Raw genomic sequence first — 19,105 nt, 5'->3', positions numbered from 1 at the left:
CTTTTTTTTTTACATCCACATTACAAATTATAAAAATCCAAAGCTAAATAAAAATTACATTAAATAATTCAAAATTTACAAAACAGTCCCTTAGAAATTGCAGAGATGGCCTCCTGGACAGCATGAACAGTGCACGTGAACAGTGACGCAATAGTAGATTTTAATTATTTTTATAGGTCTGTTCTCGTTCTCCTCTTTCAGATCTGGCGGCTGTGGAAGATGAAGTCCTGGTTCGGTTGGGGGAAAAAGGAACGAGGGGCTGTCTTAAAAGTTGAAAAATGAGAGGAACTGGGGGGTGGAGACTGCAATGGCAAGAAGAGGGACGTGTGGCTGGCATCAGTTTAGGAGAAGAAACTCCCGATTCAAAACCTCAAGGCCGGGGTCTCCCTTTAAATTTTTTTTTATGGAGACGGTCGGTTGTCTCTTGGAGGAGAAGGGGCTGCTGCCGGGTTGTTTGAGGGAGAAACGACTGAGGGAAGAAACGACCGACAGAGGGGAGAAGATGATAGGTGATGGTCGGTTCTGCAAGGGTTGAGGCTCAGCTTTGGTGGCTGGAAAAGGAGAAGAATTGAAAACGGGGAAGGGGAGGCGGCTGGTGAAGAGAGGAGAAGGAAATTTAGGTTTAGGGTTTTTTTTATTTTTTATTTTTGTTAAAATTGCCTCCCTTTGTTTTGTGTTAAAAGCTGTTATTTATAGGTAAAATGTTGCATGAATTTTAAAATTGATCCCTTAATTTTATTTTTTTATAAATTTTGATTTTTTTGTATTTTTTGAAAACAAGCAATATCAACATCGACTCAATGAGGAAGACCAATGATTTTAAAAATAACACGTTAAAAGTTGAATGCGTTTCAAATATCTTTGAAAATTTAAATTCTTTTGAGATGATGTTGAAAATGCTAAAAATGATGCAAATATATTTAAAAAAAATATATTTTTTGGATTTTCATTATTTTTTCTTTTTTTTTTGAATTTTTATAAAAAATTATCAAAACATGGATAAAAATTGGAAAATAACCCAAAATTGGATTATGACAGCCCTTAAAATCACGGTTAGCACTATAAAATCAAGTTTTAACAGTGAAATTTAAGAAAAAACCCCTAGACCTAAGGCAAGTATTGTTTTGCTTTTAAGAATATTCAAGTAATTTAACTTAGTAAAAAAGATGTAAAAAATAGTAGTAATCTTGATTAATTTAAAAATAATAAATCTTTTAAATTGGTTAATATTTTATATTTATAATCCATAAAATTATACAAGTTTAATTAAAACTAATTTAATATTAAATAATAAAATTAGAAAAGAATTTTTAAAATAAAAAGAAAACGATATATAAAACATATCTTTTTTTATTTTTTTAAATTTACTTTTAACATGTATTAAAATAATTTAAAAATATAAAAAGTATTCATTTCAAATAAATTTATTTTTTAAATTTTACAGCGCTACAATTTGTTTTTTTAGCACGACAGGCTTAGTCATGATTAAGTTAATGGGCTGGGCTCGAAAGGCAGTGAAATAAGTATACAGCGCACCAAATACTACAAAAAATCAGACCTTTCTCCTTCTCTTACATCTCTCTTTCCCTGGTCATTTAAACCCTAGGAAAATCTCCAGCTCACAGCAATGGAGGTCTGTAAATGATACAAGATCCTTGTCTCTCTCTCTCCGATTCAATTGGGGCCGAGTTAATTGCGTGATTGGTCTTGAAAAGTCATGTATGGTGGTATTGGTTCAGGGTTTGGGAAAGCAGTTATGTCATGTGGGAGACACTTGTATACAAAAGTGTCCCGTGATGGTGCCACTAAAAAATTATCAAAACATGGATAAAAATTGGAAAATAACCCAAAATTGGATTATGACAGCCCTTAAAATCACGGTTAGCACTATAAAATCAAGTTTTAACAGTGAAATTTAAGAAAAAACCCCTAGACCTAAGGCAAGTATTGTTTTGCTTTTAAGAATATTCAAGTAATTTAACTTAGTAAAAAAGATGTAAAAAATAGTAGTAATCTTGATTAATTTAAAAATAATAAATCTTTTAAATTGGTTAATATTTTATATTTATAATCCATAAAATTATACAAGTTTAATTAAAACTAATTTAATATTAAATAATAAAATTAGAAAAGAATTTTTAAAATAAAAAGAAAACGATATATAAAACATATCTTTTTTTATTTTTTTAAATTTACTTTTAACATGTATTAAAATAATTTAAAAATATAAAAAGTATTCATTTCAAATAAATTTATTTTTTAAATTTTACAGCGCTACAATTTGTTTTTTTAGCACGACAGGCTTAGTCATGATTAAGTTAATGGGCTGGGCTCGAAAGGCAGTGAAATAAGTATACAGCGCACCAAATACTACAAAAAATCAGACCTTTCTCCTTCTCTTACATCTCTCTTTCCCTGGTCATTTAAACCCTAGGAAAATCTCCAGCTCACAGCAATGGAGGTCTGTAAATGATACAAGATCCTTGTCTCTCTCTCTCCGATTCAATTGGGGCCGAGTCAATTGCGTGATTGGTCTTGAAAAGTCATGTATGGTGGTATTGGTTCAGGGTTTGGGAAAGCAGTTATGTCATGTGGGAGACACTTGTATACAAAAGTGTCCCGTGATGGTGCCACGGAAACATTGAAGAGAAGAATAACGGAATTGGAGAAAGTAAGGAGGTCAAAGAAGAAGTCTAAGAAAAAAGACGACATTTTTGTCCAGGTTCCAGAATCCTTGTCATTTCTTGACACTGCAACTATGCCCATGATTCTCACTGTTGTTGGAACTGCACTCTTTGCAAAGCTACTCATGATGGTATGTCGTGACATTCCGATTTTGTTTGGTTTGGATTTTGTTGATTACTGAATTAAATGGATTGATTTTGTTGTCTGGTAATTAAACTCAAGTATGATGATTCACACTCGCAAGAAATGATAGAGCGCAAAATTAAGAATGCCCCAGTTGGTCAAGGCACAGTTAGGATGCTTACTCGCGAGGAATGGGAGGAGTTTAGAGAAGTGAGGCCTAGGACTCCCTTTGAATCCAAGCTTGCTCGTCCTAATGCACGCATAAGAACTGAAGAACCGGTGCGCATGGTGAGGCATCCTGCTCTATTCGTTAGTACTTCATTATGTAGTCTGGCTTATAAACGCATTTCCATCACAGGGATGACTGTAAAGATAGGGAGTGCATTTGTTCACATCTTTTATCCCTTAATAAGCGAATCTATAAGACGTGGTTATGGTATAATTGTGAGCTGTCACCGATTGTTTAGCTAATGGATGTTACATCTGCCTGATTTTTTTTGTCCTTGATACTATGAACAGCAATGCAGCTTTTATAAGAGGATGTCCAATATGTAGTGGTAGGACTGTTGGAAGATGCATACTTATGCTACAAAGCTTATTTTCATGCATCTTACTGTAATTAACTTGCATTCTGTCTCTTGTTTTTACCTTTTAGTTTGTTAAATTATGATTTCCATAGAGCATGCCATCACCAATCATATGTGGTATCCGAAATATTAGGGACATATGTTGCTTAGGGGTTGCCAGATTATCAGGGATACTGCACGTGCTAGGTTGTGAATGTGATGATGCCAACTGTAGTTATGGACACATGAGATTTTTGAAGGAGAATACCACAGTTTGGTTTGTTTGGATATCTAGGTGCACATCTTTGAACATCTTTGCGTAATTATTGCATCCTTTTTCTCCTGATGTTAGGAGACAGTCAATCAATAATAAATATTATTGTGACAATGCTTTCTCAGTGAATCTCATGTTGACATTGCATAACAGTATGCTCTTTCAAAATTTGATTCTTTTTGTTTGTCAATTCACTCTCAATCAAAGTTGATGCGGTGGTAGACATAATGCTCAACAGACGCGATGTAGCTCCTGGTTGCTTAACATCTAGTAATGTTATTTTCAGGTGTTTTTAACAATTGTGTGGTCTGGTTCTCTAAAAGAAAAAAAGAAAAGAAAAAGAATTGCCCGGCCTCAAACACAAAGCATTAGCAATTATTAGTTGCATATGCCTTGATTTTAATGTTGCTGCAACTTGTTATTTATCAGCAGCAAGCCAGCAATCTGGTGCTAATTATTGTCCTCACAGTTGCCATTAACATTGAACAGTAACGAACATCATTTATGTAGCCATTGCTTCTTACCCTAGAAGTGAATGTCCCGCCGTGATAGTTGATTGTTTTGACTGCTTTCTATAACATGGTTTGTTTTGAAGTTTCTCTGTTTCAGAGTCAGCCATTCATCTGTGTTGTTTCCTTGGATGATCCTCTCTTTGTTCTTGCATAGCAAGCTGAAAATTATGATTTTCGCATTCATGATACAATCGGTCAAGTAAATTGTTGTAATCTGCTAATCTGATGATTGGGAAATGCTTTCCACTTTCCTCAAACAGCTTTCTCATCTATTTTGCAAAATGACAAACAAAACGTGTTTCCCTTCTAAGGTACTTCCATGCAGATGCTAATTGTTGTGTTCGATGATTTTTCTCTTGTTATCTGCAGGACGATTTGAAGGACTGGACAATAGATGTGCTCACAGATGCCCTCACTCGTGTGGAAGAAAGTGTTAAACGCGATTCATAGTGTCTCACAGCCAACACCAACATGAAACACCCTCCTCCCCATGCATGTCTCAAATTGGGTTTAACCATACCGTGACGATTATGATGCCCAATGTATCTGATTGTACTAACATGCTTTTGCTCGAGGGCAAAGCACTGCAAATAAAATCGTATGCTATCCTTCCATTAACTGCCGAAAGTATAAATACCTCTGGACGTAGTTTTGAATCTTGTGATGGCATGTCAAGCTGGAAGTCAAATTTCTTGATCATCCAGAAGATTTACCCCTTTCTTTTAGTAGAAAAACAGGAATACATTTTTCAGGTTATTATGGATTGTGTGATGAAAACTGAGCAACTTCTGTGCTCGGTTTGCTTTGCGTGTCCGTGATCCTGAGCTAATGGTTTGCTTAATTCTGCCTAGTGTGAACATTGCCAAAATACCGAGTGCTAGCTAGTCTTATAGATGGAGCATTACATTAACATTGCATAGCAGCCTGTGGTTTTAAACCTTCCAGAAAACCAGCTCCAGAGGTCATAAATGGCTGCCTCTAGGCTTATCATGACAGGGCATCTTCATTTCCCTTCTGTTTTAGCCATCACCCATCAACTAGTAGAACCTTCCAAGCCCCCAAGTGTTTTTCTCATTACTTGATTGGATCGGAGACAGTCTCCGGAATCTCCAGTTGAGGTGTGCGCCTCCCCACCTCCCTCCCCTTCTTTCTTTGTTGCCGCCACTAATGATAAAATAAAATAATACAAATAAAAATAATAATATTGACGTCACCCGCGAGACGCGTGTCTACATGGCACGGGGATCGTGCTTGGTTAGCACGCCAGTCTCCTTTCTGGAATGCCAAGTGGAAAGAACATGTTTTACATTAAGAATAAATATTCGAGTATTTTGAGAGAACAAATTTTTATAAATGAATTTAAAATCGAAACTCAAAAAAATTAAAAGAGAAAATACACTCGTCGGACTACCAGTTCAACTACTTAAAGTAACGATCAGCAGTGGTGCAAAAGAAAAGAGAAAAGAACAGTATATATACTGGGGGGGAGGAGGAAGAGGAGTATAAAGAGAAAGAAAAAGGTGAGAGTGGGAGACAGGGTCCTGTAACTTTCCTTTCATGCACTCTCCAAGACTGCTTACTTTCTTTTTCTTTCGGTTCCTATAATCTTCCAGAGGTAAAAGCTATAGAAAGACAGCAGAGTAGTAGTGGTGTTTTCTTTCTTTTTATTGAGTTTATTGAGTAGTGCTTTTGGATTCAGCAGTGCTTTGATGTTAACAAGCCTCTTATCCTTGCTGCCTTCTTTATATGCTATTCTATGATCCATGATCCCATCTTGCTTGCTTCTTTTTTATTAATCCTCTTTTCTTTTGCAGTTCCTTTCTTAAATTTGAGTAAATTGCGATTCTTTTTTCAAAATTATGTGACCTATGACAGTTAGTTAATTTACTGTGAAACAACAAATGTTTATTGCAGTATATGGCTGCATGTTCTTTACCTTAATGCAAGTTTTGTACGCCAAGGAACATCCTTAGATCCACTGTGCTGTCTCTCCTTTATTTTAAATGTATTATATTTGGTACAAATCCTTGTAGCTCTGTTGTTTGTTTCTCATTTTCGAAAGATGGGAGATGATGGCGCTTCTAATTCTTGTCATCCATCCCAGGTGATTCTTTAAACCACCATATAAGAAGCATTGAAAATGGCTGATTCCGAGGGAAGTTTTCCGAGCTCACCTGTTCTAGATAAATTGGACTCTAATGATTACTCGTCAGTTGGGAAGGGCTATGGAACATATGGCATTGTGGGTACTGCTATCCTCATACCTATATTACTTTCTACTATCTTCATGGGAAAGAAAAAGGTGAAACAGAGAGGAGTCCCGGTAGAGGTAGGCGGTGAGGCAGGTTATGCAGTTCGCAATGCCCGGCATGCTGAGCTAGTTGAAGTCCCTTGGAAAGGGGCAACGACCATGGCAGCTCTATTTGAGCAGTCTTGTAGAAAGCATTGGCCAGAACGATTTCTTGGAACAAGGAAGCTAATTAGTAAGGAATTTGTTACTGCTAGTGATGGTAGGAAGTTTGAGAAGCTGCACCTGGGTGATTATGAATGGCAGACCTATGGACAGGTTTTTGATCGTGTTTGTAACTTTGCATCCGGGCTTATTATGTTAGGGCATAATGAGGATACTCGTGCTACAATTCTTGCTGATACTCGGGCTGAGTGGTTGATTGCCTTTCAGGTATCCTCGTGTTTGCAGTGCTTATATGTTTCCTTTTCTTTTTATCCCTGATGAATGATGGATGCACAGCCAAAACTGAATGTTGTTTTTGTTGGAGTACAGGGATGCTTTCGGCAGAACATTACTGTTGTCACTATTTATGCTTCTCTAGGTGTGGATGCTTTGATCCATTCCCTCAATGAGGTATGAGATTCTCTTCGTGCACTTGCGTTACCTGATTAGTTTATCTGTAATGTAACTAATTTGTGGCATTTAAATCATTTACTTTTTTCTCGATGAAAGTCCAGATTCTTATGGCTCTCACTTGAATTTTGAAAATGCGGACAGACTCAAGTATCTACCCTGATCTGTGATCCCAAGCAGTTGAAAACGCTAGCTGCAATAAGCTCAAAAATAACAACTATTAACAATGTCATTTACTTTGAAGATGGAGAAACTAAAAATGATTTGGGCTTATCTGCAAGCACAAGCGATTGGAAGGTTTCGTCTTTTTCTGAAGTTGAGGACCTGGGGAAGAACAGTCCTGTTCCTCCAAGCTTACCTACGAAGAATGGAATTGCTGTTGTTATGTACACAAGTGGCAGCACAGGCCAGCCAAAGGTTTGTCCGGTGCTGTAGTTTCTCACATTTTGCATCACTGATTGAACTCAATGCATGGTAAATCTTGCCAATAGACTTTACTGTAAAGAAGATGAATAGGAAGATCACTCTCTGTTTGCATATGTCCAGACAGAAACTTGGCTTGGGTCCAGTATTTATTTTTCAGGACACAGAAAACAATGAAACTCCAAGTGCAAGTTGTTAGGAAGAATGCGAAGGCTTAATTTTGTATATTGAGACAAGTAGGGATGTTGTAAAGAGCATTGCATTTCTATTTTCCTTTAGCTTTTTTCTACGATTACTGAATTCCAACTTCATTATTACTTCATCACTACAAATGCATGCTTTCTTTTGATCTGACCCTATATCCTGTTTACAACCTAGGGAGTCATGATTACTCATGGCAACATTGTAGCCACTGCTGCAGCTGTTATGACGGTGATTCCAAAACTGAGCTGCAAAGATGTATATTTGGCTTATTTGCCCCTAGCCCATGTTTTTGAACTGGCAGCTGAGGTACTCCATTAAATGTACTTCTTTCCTGTGCTACTTGTAACATATAACATATAAATACTAAATTTTGTGATTGTCCAGTCTGTAATGTTGTCTGCAGGTTGTGCTATTGGCTACGGTTCGGCATTGACTTTGACAGACACTTCTAACAAAATTAAGAAAGGAACCAAGGGTGATGCATCTATATAAAATCCTACTCTCATGACGGCAGTTCCAGCCATACTTGATCGTGTCCGGGATGGTGTTCTAAAAAAGGTGTGAACTGAATCAACATTAATATCCTACTGTACTGATTATAAATACATTTGTGTAAGTTGAGAATGCCCTCACCATCAGCTAATTAATTTCTTTAATGCCTTTTTGATTCACAACAGGTTGAGGAGAAGGGAGGGTTAGCAAAGAAGCTTTTCAACATTGGATATAAGCGCCGAATGGCAGCCATAGAAGGGAGCTGGTTTGGTGCTTCAGGATTGGAGAGAATGCTGTGGGATGTCATTGCCTTCAAACAAATACGTGCTATACTAGGAGTTCGTATGCGATTCATCTTATGTGGTGGAGCCCCTTTATCTGGGGATTCACAGCGGTTCACCAACATCTGCATGGGGTAATGACATTCTCATTTACAAATACCAAGATAATTAATGGAAGAAACTTCTATTTTCATTCTAATTTTTTCCTTTGTACTCCTTTCATTACTTCTTCCAGTGTCATCTTTGGGAGACAATATATTATAGTTGGCTGTGCTATTCATCAGAACCTAATCCATGAGAGCACAAAGCATTTCTTGTTTTTGCAATGTGAAGGACAGAAATGTCCTCTGGAGTCCGGCAGAAACCATATTGTATCCTGGACACCAGGAAGTAACTTTGTTGTGCTCTTGGATCTGCTATTGTATGGTCAGATAGTGGAGATAAAAAACCTAGATACTTATTACCAGTAATTGGGAACATAAAACATGTACGTTGACATGTGGTGTTATTGGATTTTAAAATCCATGAAATACTAGTTTGGGATGACATGCATTCATGCATATGTCTGCAAACTGTGTTAGAATAAGCTCTCTACCATGCTAGATCAGTCCTTCAGTGCTTAAAATTGTTTGCTTATGTAAAATGGTATTTTTAACGTACTATATTTCCACTCTGAGTGTTAGCAATTTAGGTTGATATTCAGTGCACAATTTTCATCTTCAGGGCTATAATTGGTCAAGGATATGGGTTGACAGAAACGTGTGCTGGAGCTGCTTTCACTGAGTGGGACGACCCATCTGTGGGCCGTGTTGGACCTCCTCTTCCATGTTGCTACGTTAAGGTATGGTGTATTTCTACAAAAGAAAAAAATTATTTAGTTTCACGATCTGAACCAGGCTTGGTTTTCAGAGAGAATTCTGAAAAATCTATTCAGGTTGCTGCATCTTAACTGGCATAGCCTATACTCCAAAAAGAATTTCCATTTACAATCAACCAAAAGCTGTTATTCATGACATTAATTACCTTTTCAAGTTATGGTCAAACTGAACCTCACATTTTGTGAAAAAAAAACATAGTTGCAGAGGCAGGGATGCTCACTTTGTAAGATTTTTGAATATTAATTTGAAGTACTCCTTTGTTTTGGTATTGCAGCTCGTTTCTTGGGAAGAAGGTGGGTATACAGTGGCCGACAAGCCAATGCCCCGGGGTGAGGTTGTAGTTGGGGGATTCAGCGTGACTGCTGGTTACTTCAACTACCAAGAAAAGAGTAACGAGGTCTACAAGGTATTCTTTAGTGTGCTTGCATGAGTGCACATGTATGTTTTCTGTATGGGTGAGAATGTGCATTTTCCTTTTGCTTTTACTCTGCTGTGTGCTCAGACATGGAAAACTGGTTCTCTTGACCTGCTATAGGTTGATGAAAGGGGCATGCGTTGGTTCTATACTGGCGACATTGGGCAGTTTCACCCTGATGGATGCCTTGAAATTATTGATAGGAAGAAGGATATCGTCAAACTTCAACATGGAGAATATATCTCTCTTGGAAAGGTTTTTATAAATCTTAATCTGAAAATTTGTGATAGTATTTCTAAGGTGCATGCATATGCTTTGATGTGCCAATAATGTTGATTTGTGCCCTGATTGCAGGTGGAGACAGCATTAACGTCGAGTGACTATGTTGATAATATCATGGTACATGCAAATCCCTTCCACAACTATTGTGTTGCCCTAATTGTTCCATCACGTCTCATACTTGAGAAGTGGGCCCAGGAAGCTGGCATCCAGTACCAAAACTTTTCTGAACTGTGTAACAAAGCCGAAGCTGTCAGTGAGGTTGAACAATCACTTTCCAAGGTTGGTTTATTTTGCTTGCTTACTGGAGAGCTATTTGAAATCTTATGATTAGTTAAAACTTTCATACATGGGAGCTCTTATTATTGCTGAATTCATTCATATTTCCAAGATGAAAATCTATTTAGGTTGCTGCATCTTAACTGGCATAGCCTATACTCCAAAAAGAATTTCCATTAACCAATATCAACCAAAAGCTATTATTCATGACATTAATTACTTTTTCAAGGTTATGGTCAGACTGAACCTCACACTTTGTGAAAAAAAACATAGTTGCAGAGGCAGGGATGCTTACTCTGTAAGATTTTAGAATATTAGTTTTAAGAACTCCTTTGTTTTGGTATTGTAGCTTGTTTCTTGGGAAGAAGGTGGGTATACAGTGGCCGACAAGCCAATGCCCTGGGGTGAGGTTGTAGTTGGGGGATTCAGCGTGACTGCTGGTTACTTCAACTACCAAGAAAAGAGTAACGAGGTCTACAAGGTATTCTTTAGTGTGCTTGCATGAGTGCACATGTATGTTTTCTGTATGGGTGAGAATGTGCATTTTCCTTTTGCTTTTACTCTGCTGTGTGCTCAGACATGGAAAACTGGTTCTCTTGACCTGCTATAGGTTGATGAAAGGGGCATGCGTTGGTTCTATACTGGCGACATTGGGCAGTTTCACCCTGATGGATGCCTTGAAATTATTGATAGGAAGAAGGATATCGTCAAACTTCAACATGGAGAATATATCTCTCTTGGAAAGGTTTTTATAAATCTTAATCTGAAAATTTGTGATAGTATTTCTAAGGTGCATGCATATGCTTTGATGTGCCAATAATGTTGATTTGTGCCCTGATTGCAGGTGGAGACAGCATTAACGTCGAGTGACTATGTTGATAATATCATGGTACATGCAAATCCCTTCCACAACTATTGTGTTGCCCTAATTGTTCCATCACGTCTCATACTTGAGAAGTGGGCCCAGGAAGCTGGCATCCAGTACCAAAACTTTCCTGAACTGTGTAACAAAGCCGAAGCTGTCAGTGAGGTTGAACAATCACTTTCCAAGGTTGGTTTATTTTGCTTGCTTACTGGAGAGCTATTTGAAATCTTATGATTAGTTAAAACTTTCATACATGGGAGCTCTTATTATTGCTGAATTCATTCATATTTCCAAGATGAAACCTGAATGAATATTGGCATACCTTCTGATTTGGTGATGATGATTTGAATTATCTTTGCTTGTCTACGGGAAAGCTATTTGAAATGGTTTTGATTAGTTAAAACTGCTGAACACAAACATGTGAACTCTCTTATTGTTGTTGAACTCGGTTCATATTTCCAAGATGAAACATGAATGAATTTTTCCATAGCTTCTGATTTTTTTTACTATGCTTTGAATTGCACGTGCACTTATGTCTCCCAGTCTTCTGGCGAGATGTGCTTGCCTCATCTATCAAGATTTACCTATGTAAATTCTTGGATGAAAATTTTTATACATTGTTTCATTATGTGACCTTTAAAGTCCACCTGAGTCTGTTTGCACTTGTCTACATATTTGGAATGAAAGGTTTATAGTTTTTTGATGTCAAGCAAGCGCATTTGCCATTGTTAATATATATAGAGGAAGAAACAGAATCCTTTCTGTAGATCTGAGGTCATTCTATCTCTGCAGGTAGCAAAAGCTTTGAGGTTGGACAAGTTTGAAACTCCAGCTAAGATCAAGTTGCTGCCAGATCCATGGACACCCGAGTCTGGTTTGGTTACTGCTGCCCTCAAGATAAAGAGGGAGCAGCTGAAGTCCAAATTTAAAGATGAGCTCCAGAAACTGTACGAGTGAGATAGAAGCTCCCTTATGCCATGGTCTTGTAACTTCCATAAATCCTCAACTGGTGTAGAACAAAATGCTCCTATTTGTATGTGTATTATGGCCCTGGAGACCGTGGCTAGTTTATCAATGGGAGGGAGGGAACTTGCCTTTGCTAGCTCTAAATCATGCCAGACAAAGTTGCCTTTTTAATTACTCTACTTACAAGTTCCATGTGAAATGCTGCTTGCTTCAGGACTGTGAGTGCTTCTTGTTGGGAACATGCGCAGGATCCATAAATCAAGAGAAAGAGAAAAATAAAAAGAGAGGGAGTAACATATTGGTTTTATAACAAGCAGCCTTTTCACACACACTGCTATACCCTTTGTTACGGTTCCAGGACCTGAAGCACAAAAGAAGCCGACCTAGGCAAGGCAGCAAGGGTCTTCGGTTCTCTTTAATCAATTAAACTGAAGCTATCAAGAGAGCTGCTAATGTGTGGATAAAGTGGATGAAACTTCTCACTAACTCTTGTTCAAATCAAGCCTCATTACATAAAATTTCCATCTTGATTTCTACTGAATCAAGTGAAACTAAAATGGTAGAAATCTTCTTCCATTTCTCTGCCAAAGCTTGAAGGGTGCTCAAGTGCCAAACCAGCCCTAACAATGCATGTTTGAACTGGGAAAATGGTTGAGGTTCCATAAATACATAAATGGACTATCAAAAGTACCAAATGTGACCTGTTTCAATATTCCAAAAGCATCACGTGAGCTGCTGAAATGTTGCTTAACAAGTCTTATATTTTATTTTATCATGATTTTTTAATTTAAAAATATAAAGATGTTGTTTATACTTAATACAATAAACTAAAAAAACACATGAACATTTAAACCAAGAAATAGTTGTTAATACTAATTAAATACTAAAATAAAAAGCTAATTTCTTTTTTAAAAAGAAAAAGATAGATGAGCGTGCAAAGAGAGAACCCAAATTTTTATTTTTAGATTTATATATTTTATTTTATTTTTATTTTTTAATCTTGGAGGATATTCTTTCTTACGAAGAACAAATGACTTATTTTTATAGATGCAAAATAATTTTTATTTTATTTTTATAAATAAATCATGTAAATATAATTTATTTATACCAAATATAAATTTAAAAATAAATTACAATAACCTTTTTGAAACATTATAAAAATATAACATAATTATAAAAAACCCTATTATTTAAAAAAGGAGAATAAAAACAATAAAAAAGGGGAGAGTATTAATTTAAATAAAAAATTAATGAAAATTAAAAATACTTATCAAAATTTTAAAAATAATCAAAATCTAAAAAAAAAAGTCCTATTGGGTCCTACAAGCTAGTCCCACATGCCTTGCCATCCACTTAAGAGTAAAAGCCTCTCTAGGTCGGGAAACCTAGACCCACGTGTATTGTCTATTTTGTTTTTTGTTTTTGATGAAGTTGATGAATTTGCTCCATTGTTTTTATACTAAATGATAGGTTATTTACTATTTCTTAACTTTTTAGCTATATAAACTAAAATGAAATCCAAGATCTATAGCTCGAGATATGACCCAATGATTGAACCAATATATCTTTTTTAAGTTTAGCCATCTCTTTGTCTTCTCAATTTCAGTAATTAAACTCATCAATTATTATTTTTTATTTATGTGACAGGCTTGCATTTTAGATGAACATTTATCATAAATTAAAGGTATCTTATATTTATTAGATATGTCAATATAAAACATGCTCTAGTTAAGGAGCTATTGATATTTCAAGTGCAAAATGATGATATAAAATTTTGATAAAAAATAGACTTTTAAATATTAATCATAAAACTAGAAGTTATGAAAAGCAAAAAATAATACCTAGGATGCACACCATGAATTTAGAGTTTTATCTCCAAACCTCCATAAACTATCAAAGCTTAAATATTGTCTTCTTGTAATTTCTACAATACTAATGACTTGAAATTTTCCAAACTTCATAAAGAATGATTTATTCTTTCTGATGATGAATGTTGCCAATGACAGCTTTCGATTACGATTTATTCCTTCCACTTGTAAAGTTATTTACAATTTTAAATTTATGTAAGTTGCAACTTAAAACCTATATCCTACTCCTTCCACAACATTTGTCCAATTTGAAACATAAGAAAATGAGCAAAAAAGGAAAACATGAAAAATACACTTAAAATAAAATTATATGTTGAAATATGGAATTATGAGATGTTCCAATATTATTATTATTATTATTATCTACTTTAGTTTATATTGAGTATATATAAATGTTAGGGTTTTTGGTTCTGTAAAAAAGTAATGGAAGTAATAAGAATTTTAGATTAAAGTTGTTGGAAATAGTGAATTTTAAACTAATGTTGATTCCTCACATTTTATAGGTTTTTTATTTTTATTTTGAAAACATTAGGAACAAGGACTTGTCATAAATAAAATCAACTAGTTGATGATTATATATTATTGATGTGCATTTGTAAGTAGTTAAAATGTTGCTAATTTTTTTTTAATTAGGAATGTTATTATTTTTTTAATCCTTTAATTTATATAATGTCAAAGAGAAAGTTATTAGTGCATCGTATAAACAGGATCGTTGCTAATTCTTCAAGTAGCACTTCTAACAACCATGAGTTGTTAAGTGCCGATCATGAAATGACATGCAATTGGGGCACATGTAGCCTCTCTCAATGCACGCTCGTTGATTGTAATAACACCTTATTGAAGGGGGATTGTTTATAGCAGGATGTATAGATTAAGAATTATATTACCTAGTGGAAGCCCAACTACTCTATCTAATTTTGTTTTCCTTTTTTGCATGATTTAAAAATAAAGAATAGTTAATATTTTTTAAAAAATAAATTTCAATTAACGAATGAATTTTCTAGGATAAGGCAACCGATGTTGTTACCAAGAGAACTTGGAAGAATCATATCACAATTAGATAACATTGAATTCAAAATGTTATATTTTTTATTCAAATGTTTAAATTTATTTTTTAATTAATTAATTGATAATTCATTTAGACCGTATAAGTTGTGTAATTTTTTATATGAGACATAAAAAAGAAATAAATAAATAAATGCTAAAGAAAGAGGTCTTCCATACTGAAGAGATATGGTAGTTTAAAGGGGTTTCAGACCTCCATATATCTTAAAAGATATATGGGTAAATATATTTAGCTCATGATTGTAAGTGTTTTATGCGGTAGTCATAATTAGGTGCAAAAAACTAGAATAGAGAGATTCATGGTTTTATTATCACGCATACTAGTAAATTTATTCTATTCATTTCCATTGTGAAGCAGATAATAAAATTCTTTTTTATTATATCTATTTTTTCTAAATTCTTGTTTTATATGAAAATGTTTAACAAATGGCAATTTTATTTTGTAAGCTACAGTTCTTAGATGTAAACAAAACTGATGGAGGCTTTTATAGAAACTCACATGCGAAATGATGATCATCGAAAAGAGGTGTAACAACTTGTGGATAGTTGAACTCAAAAGTTCATAGTATGTTAGGTTTCAACAAGTTCTTTTTCTGAAGTTATTATTTTTTTGAATTAGTTGATTTTTTTTAGGAAACATATAATACCTAGTTGTAAAAGAAATACAAGGATGATCATTCAACTCATCTAAAAATCGATTTAGATTTATGGTTAGAGGAAGGATCCTCTAGTGGAGTCAATAAAAATCAGGTTTACAGTATCTCAAACACCACAACTAAGGAGTTGCAGATGAGCTGAAGTGTTTCAACCATTGGATGCTCATAAGTGGTTTTAAGAACTTATTGTCTAAAGTTCCAAGCAATTTGAAACCAACATGTTGAAGCTCAAATGAACCATCTTCTTGTCGAGACAAAATGACGTAGTGCTAAGATGGTTGAACTCAAATGATTGTACATGGAGCTAATATCACACATAAGTGGCACATGCGGTCCACCTTATCACCCCCCGATCCCCATAAAAACTTGCCTCCTCCTCTGCCTTCTCATTTAACCCTTCTTTTATAGATGAATTGTATTTAAATTGATAGCTCTTTAAATTTGTAACAAATAATTGATTTTAATTTATATTAACTTTTTTCTACTTGTTTATTATATTTTTAAAAAATTATATTTAAACAACTTACCAACGGGGACTTACCACATAATAAGTCTACCAAAAGATTCCCGAGTACGAGAAATGTCAATGACACTATTTAATCACCAACAAGTTAATTCCATCAGTAATATGAAAATAAATCACTAATAGAATTACAAATGATCTTTTTTGTTCATCTTCACTAATTAAAATACTGATATAATGATGTTAGTAAATTGTTTTTGTTTAATATGCTTTTTTCGCATGTAAATCAATTGATCATTATATTGCCTACAAAACAAAAATAATTGATGATAAGTTTTTCATTTAACAATAACCATCTCTGATCCTATCGGTAAAAATAGTGCCAACAAAATCAGTTTTTAAAATACCAATTAAATGTTTTGTTGATAAAACATAAAATTTTGATAGTAAATTGTATTATTGCCATAACTTCTACCAATGCATTTAAGAACAAGCCATATTTTTTAATTTTATCTTTATCAACAATCGTACCATTATTATCTCTTTTTGTAACATCTATAATTTTTTTTCCTTATCTACCCCTTTTATCATATGCAAACATTTTTGCATTATAATGATGCCTTGGTGTGCACTTCTCTCTACATCTAAACCAATGCATTAGTCTTCTCTTTTAGTTCATTTTAAGTTCCAAGTTGTCATTTAAAACTAAGCATTAGCTCACCTCTTAGCCGACTAAAATATTTAGAATAGGAATTACATGTTGGCTTTCTTAAACTATATGAATGATTGTTTCTTGTCATTAGTTTTGTTCTTTCTAGCCAAGTCATTATTGAATTCTTTTTACCATTTAACTTAATTAAAGGTTTGTATCAATACTATTACTTCGAGAATCTTACATATTAGTTTTATATCCTCTTTAAGCTCATTTATAAGACTAGAAATGTAGTAAGATTATGACAATAAAGGATTCAAAGCACTCATCAAAGAATTAAGCATTTCAAATCTTTCCATATACATCTTAACACCTTTATCCAGTACAAGTTTATTGAATCCTTCCACAACATCTTCTTTATTTTCAAACATCATACAAATAGCTCTTGTGAATTCCTCCTAACTAGCATGATCTTCTCCTTTATACAAGTAACCTTGGTATCATATTTATACCGTATTAATGCACTAATGTAAAATTAATTTTAAAGAATTTCTTGTGTTTTTTTTAATCTATTCCCTTATTTTTTTTTTCTTTAAAAAGTTAGTAATCCCACCTTTAGCATGGCTATATTGTACCCTATTCTTTAAGATTCTTAATTTTTATGCCTTCTCCTCATTAATTCATTTTTTGACTAGAGATCAATCTTTTAGAAACTGTATTAGCCCTTCCTTCCCTATATATCCACTTATTGGCCTCCCATTAATGTCTTAAGTGTAGCCATTGTAGCATCCACCTATAAACTAAATCGATCATCCTTATGGTTCGTTCTTCTGCCATTTCTTAAAGTTTCTCATTCATTCATTGAGTATATTCATCCATATTCTTTCAAAGCTCTTCCGAAGCTTTGATTTTATTATTATTCACTATTGTTAACTAGTATAACCTTTCTTTTAACCATGGATTGTCTGTTCTAATACTAATTTGCTATGGATTGTCTGTTCTAATACTAATTTGTTAAGGCTTCCTTTAACACATAATTATTATGAAGAAATATGAGAAAAAAGAGAAGAATTAAAGAGAAAAGAGAAATAAATACAATTTGCATGACTGTATTTGTATTGGTTGACTTTCAAGGATTTTTTATATTGTATATTTATACAAGAATTCTACCTCCTAACTTCCTTTTGACTAATTAACTAATTATTAACAAACTTCCTAACTAACTTCTAGCATTCAATTAATTGTCTATATGCATCAATCTTTTCTAACATCCATAATTGTTGTTTTCTTCTTCTGTTAAAGTCCTTTACTACTATTGTCTTCTTCTGCTAAATTGAAACTAATTATTTTCATACTAGCACCAATTCATATAACAATAAATAAACATACATGATAATAATATATAAATAACATAGAAATTAAGGTTTATATTAGAGGAATATATATGCTGCTAAGACTACAGAGATGACTTTGAAATCTTTTTTTGTCTGTGATTAATAAAGAGTGGTTTTATCATGCAAGTAATCTGGTATCTATTCAAATATACTGATGAGTTTAGTTTATCCTTAAGTTAAAGAGTATGAAAGGGGAAAAGTTGTGTGAATGGTTGCCACAGTGATTAACCTGAGGCATGTCAATGAGTTGTACATTCCTAACTAGTCTATCATGAGTTGTATATTCCTAATTAGTTTGAAACAATTATTTAATTCTACAAGATTATAAGCCTATAATAATATTTCTAAAATAGTTTCCTAGGCTCTGTATATATAATCTTTTGTTGTTATACATATATGATAAATAAGAGAGCAATATTTTCACCAAATCTGATATGGTATCATAGCAGTCAATATTGACTATTTCTTGCCCTAATTCTATAAATTACTTCTATAACAGTAGCCATCATACAAACCCAATAACATCCTTCATAGTAGTAGCCATTATCCACATAGTTAGATTATTCACATTCCACCATACAAATCAAAAGAAATATTAATTCACTTTTCACTGTTCCCTTAGCCAACTTACTCTATTTGTTTTTTTTCTTTCTTCTCTCATCATTTATATAAACAATATCATGACTGATGATAATGGTTTAGTAAACACTAATCAATCCTTCATATCGAGAGACTCCAACACTACCATATAAAAAGTCAAGTTACAGAGTGACTGATTAGTACTTAAAAGTGTATTTTTATCAAGGTTTTGTATCATCATTTTGCACTTGAAGTATCAATAACTCCTTAACTAAAGTATGTTTTATAATAATATATCTAATAATATAAGATACCTTTAATTT

The 19,105-nt window shown here is 34.0% G+C and overlaps 2 protein-coding genes across 2 annotated transcripts; both read left to right on the top strand.

The window, feature by feature from the left end:
* Positions 1 to 2,379: 2,379 nt before the first annotated feature.
* Positions 2,380 to 4,791, top strand: LOC105113558 (cytoplasmic dynein 2 light intermediate chain). Its single transcript, XM_011009774.1, has 3 exons — positions 2,380 to 2,815; positions 2,908 to 3,096; positions 4,530 to 4,791. The coding sequence occupies exons 1-3, from the start codon at positions 2,546 to 2,548 to the stop codon at positions 4,608 to 4,610; spliced, it is 540 nt and encodes a 179-aa protein (XP_011008076.1). The 5' UTR covers positions 2,380 to 2,545; the 3' UTR covers positions 4,611 to 4,791.
* An 895-nt stretch (positions 4,792 to 5,686) lies between these two features.
* Positions 5,687 to 12,318, top strand: LACS8 (AMP-dependent synthetase and ligase family protein). Its single transcript, XM_011009776.1, is given in 12 exon segments — positions 5,687 to 5,775; positions 6,265 to 6,840; positions 6,943 to 7,023; positions 7,168 to 7,440; positions 7,825 to 7,956; positions 8,035 to 8,208; positions 8,328 to 8,557; positions 9,147 to 9,264; positions 9,576 to 9,707; positions 9,837 to 9,971; positions 10,071 to 10,277; positions 11,932 to 12,318. Coding segments are annotated over 11 exon segments (2,187 nt in total). The 5' UTR covers positions 5,687 to 5,775; positions 6,265 to 6,300; the 3' UTR covers positions 12,097 to 12,318.
* Positions 12,319 to 19,105: the final 6,787 nt, after the last annotated feature.

Source organism: Populus euphratica, unplaced genomic scaffold (genome assembly GCF_000495115.2).
Source record: "Populus euphratica unplaced genomic scaffold, PopEup_1.0 scaffold428.1, whole genome shotgun sequence".
Classification (NCBI taxonomy): Eukaryota; Viridiplantae; Streptophyta; class Magnoliopsida; order Malpighiales; family Salicaceae; genus Populus; species Populus euphratica.
The sequence above is the reverse complement of the archived record's forward strand: the minus strand, read 5'-3'. Positions and strand labels throughout refer to the sequence as shown.

What these genes read in the sequence shown, in the direction of transcription:
- LOC105113558 (XM_011009774.1), top strand. Translation starts at nt 2,546, where the DNA reads ATGTATGGTGGTATTGGTTCAGGGTTTGGGAAAGCAGTTATGTCATGT. An exon ending in TTGCAAAGCTACTCATGATG is followed by an intron (nt 2,816 to 2,907) that starts GTATGTCGTGAC and finishes ATTAAACTCAAG; the next exon opens with TATGATGATTCACACTCGCA. An exon ending in CTGAAGAACCGGTGCGCATG is followed by an intron (nt 3,097 to 4,529) that starts GTGAGGCATCCT and finishes TGTTATCTGCAG; the next exon opens with GACGATTTGAAGGACTGGAC.